Source organism: Wasmannia auropunctata, unplaced genomic scaffold (assembly GCF_000956235.1).
Source record: "Wasmannia auropunctata unplaced genomic scaffold, wasmannia.A_1.0 LD326521.1, whole genome shotgun sequence".
NCBI lineage: Eukaryota > Metazoa > Arthropoda > Insecta > Hymenoptera > Formicidae > Wasmannia > Wasmannia auropunctata.
This window is the reverse complement of record NW_012036369.1, coordinates 2,337-3,861: the sequence shown is the minus strand read 5'-3', so window position 1 is coordinate 3,861 and position 1,525 is coordinate 2,337. Positions and strand designations below refer to the sequence as shown.

The 1,525-nt window shown below is 21.4% G+C and overlaps 1 protein-coding gene across 1 annotated transcript; it reads left to right on the top strand.

The window, feature by feature from the left end:
- The first annotated feature begins 242 nt into the window (after nucleotides 1–242).
- On the top strand, nucleotides 243–961 carry LOC105460205 (odorant receptor 49b-like). Its single transcript, XM_011706642.1, has 3 exons — nucleotides 243–341; nucleotides 542–697; nucleotides 908–961. Exons 1-3 carry the CDS (start codon nucleotides 243–245, stop codon nucleotides 959–961), a joined length of 309 nt encoding a protein of 102 aa, XP_011704944.1.
- The last annotated feature ends 564 nt before the right edge of the window (nucleotides 962–1,525 follow it).

Below are 1,525 nucleotides of genomic sequence, written 5' to 3'. Positions count from 1 at the left end.
ATTGAAGATTCATTTAATCTAATATTGCTCTCCTTATTTATATGTTTTACGATTCTTCTCGCATTTTATGGATTTCAGATAATTAGTGTAAGTATTTAACATTTTGTAATATAACAACTTGTAATAAAATATTACTATATTTACACGGTATAATATAACAATTATAAATTAATGTTATTTAAAAATTATGTTTTTTTAATTATTCCATAAATTAATTATAGCTATTTGATGAAGGAAATGATATGTCATTCACTCACTTAATTTTTTTTGTGTCCCTCGTTTTCAACATATTTGTAAATATGTGCCTATATTGCGTTCTCGGTGAAATATTAATGACTCAGGTTAGATGTATACACATGTAAATAAATTTATAATTAAATTCTTTTATAATTTTAACATTATTTATTATTTTCTGTGTAAATTAAATATTGCTTAATTAATTTTATAGACTACTATATAATAATAATTAATTTTTATTTAAATGTATAAACAAGGTGTACAATAATTATATTAATCTAAAAATATTTTTGATATTTTCAAGTGCAATCAAATATATTATGCGGCATATCTCAACAAATGGTACACTCTAAATTCAAAAATTGTAAAAAGTTTGTTCTTTTTAATGACAAGAGGTTCTAAACCAATCTATCTTACTGTTGGGAAAGTGTCTCCTGTTACAATGGCCACATTTTGCAGCGTAAGATATTTTAATATTTGACTTTGACAATTATATTAAAATAATGGTGTCATTGAAATTTCGTTAAAAATTATTTTAACCCCTATATTTTAATATATAAAAATCGAATTCTTTATCTTATTGTGTTTATATATCATCTTATATTTTATAATTATGTATCTATCGATACTGTCCTATTAACTCTATAACCATTAAGAAATATATTTTCAGTTAGTAAAAACATCTGTTGGTTATATGTCCGTTTTGCACACCATGAAAAATTGATAGAAGGAATAGATGCTTTTCATCGATATTATTCAATTTTTATTAGGTGCAAGAGTTTAAATTAAAAATTGTTCCAGTATTATTATGTTATTTGCAAGTAAATAAACTTTATTGTATTAGTTAAATGGAATATATTGTGAAATACGTTCTTTTAGATAGTGAAATTTGAAATTAGAAATTTAATTATTATTTAAGAGAACTGTTATTTATTCTTTCACGATAAGGGCAGACTATTCAATTAAAACATTAATTTTATTATTTAACATTTTATACAATAATATATAATAAATTTATTGTATAATTAATTTTAAATAACAAATTAAAATGTTTCAAAGGCAATACACTTAATAAAATATACGTTAAACTAAGATTGTTTAGTTTTTATGACAAATTATTATGTTCTCCGTAATTTTATTTCAGGCGGTGGCTCATTAAAATATCGAAGTTACCCCTATTTAAGATTAAATAGAATTAGAATTTTTTTAATATAAATTAAAATTTTTGTTTATTTTGTTTTTAAAAAATATAAAGAATGTCGCACAACTTTTATACGGTACTTTAACA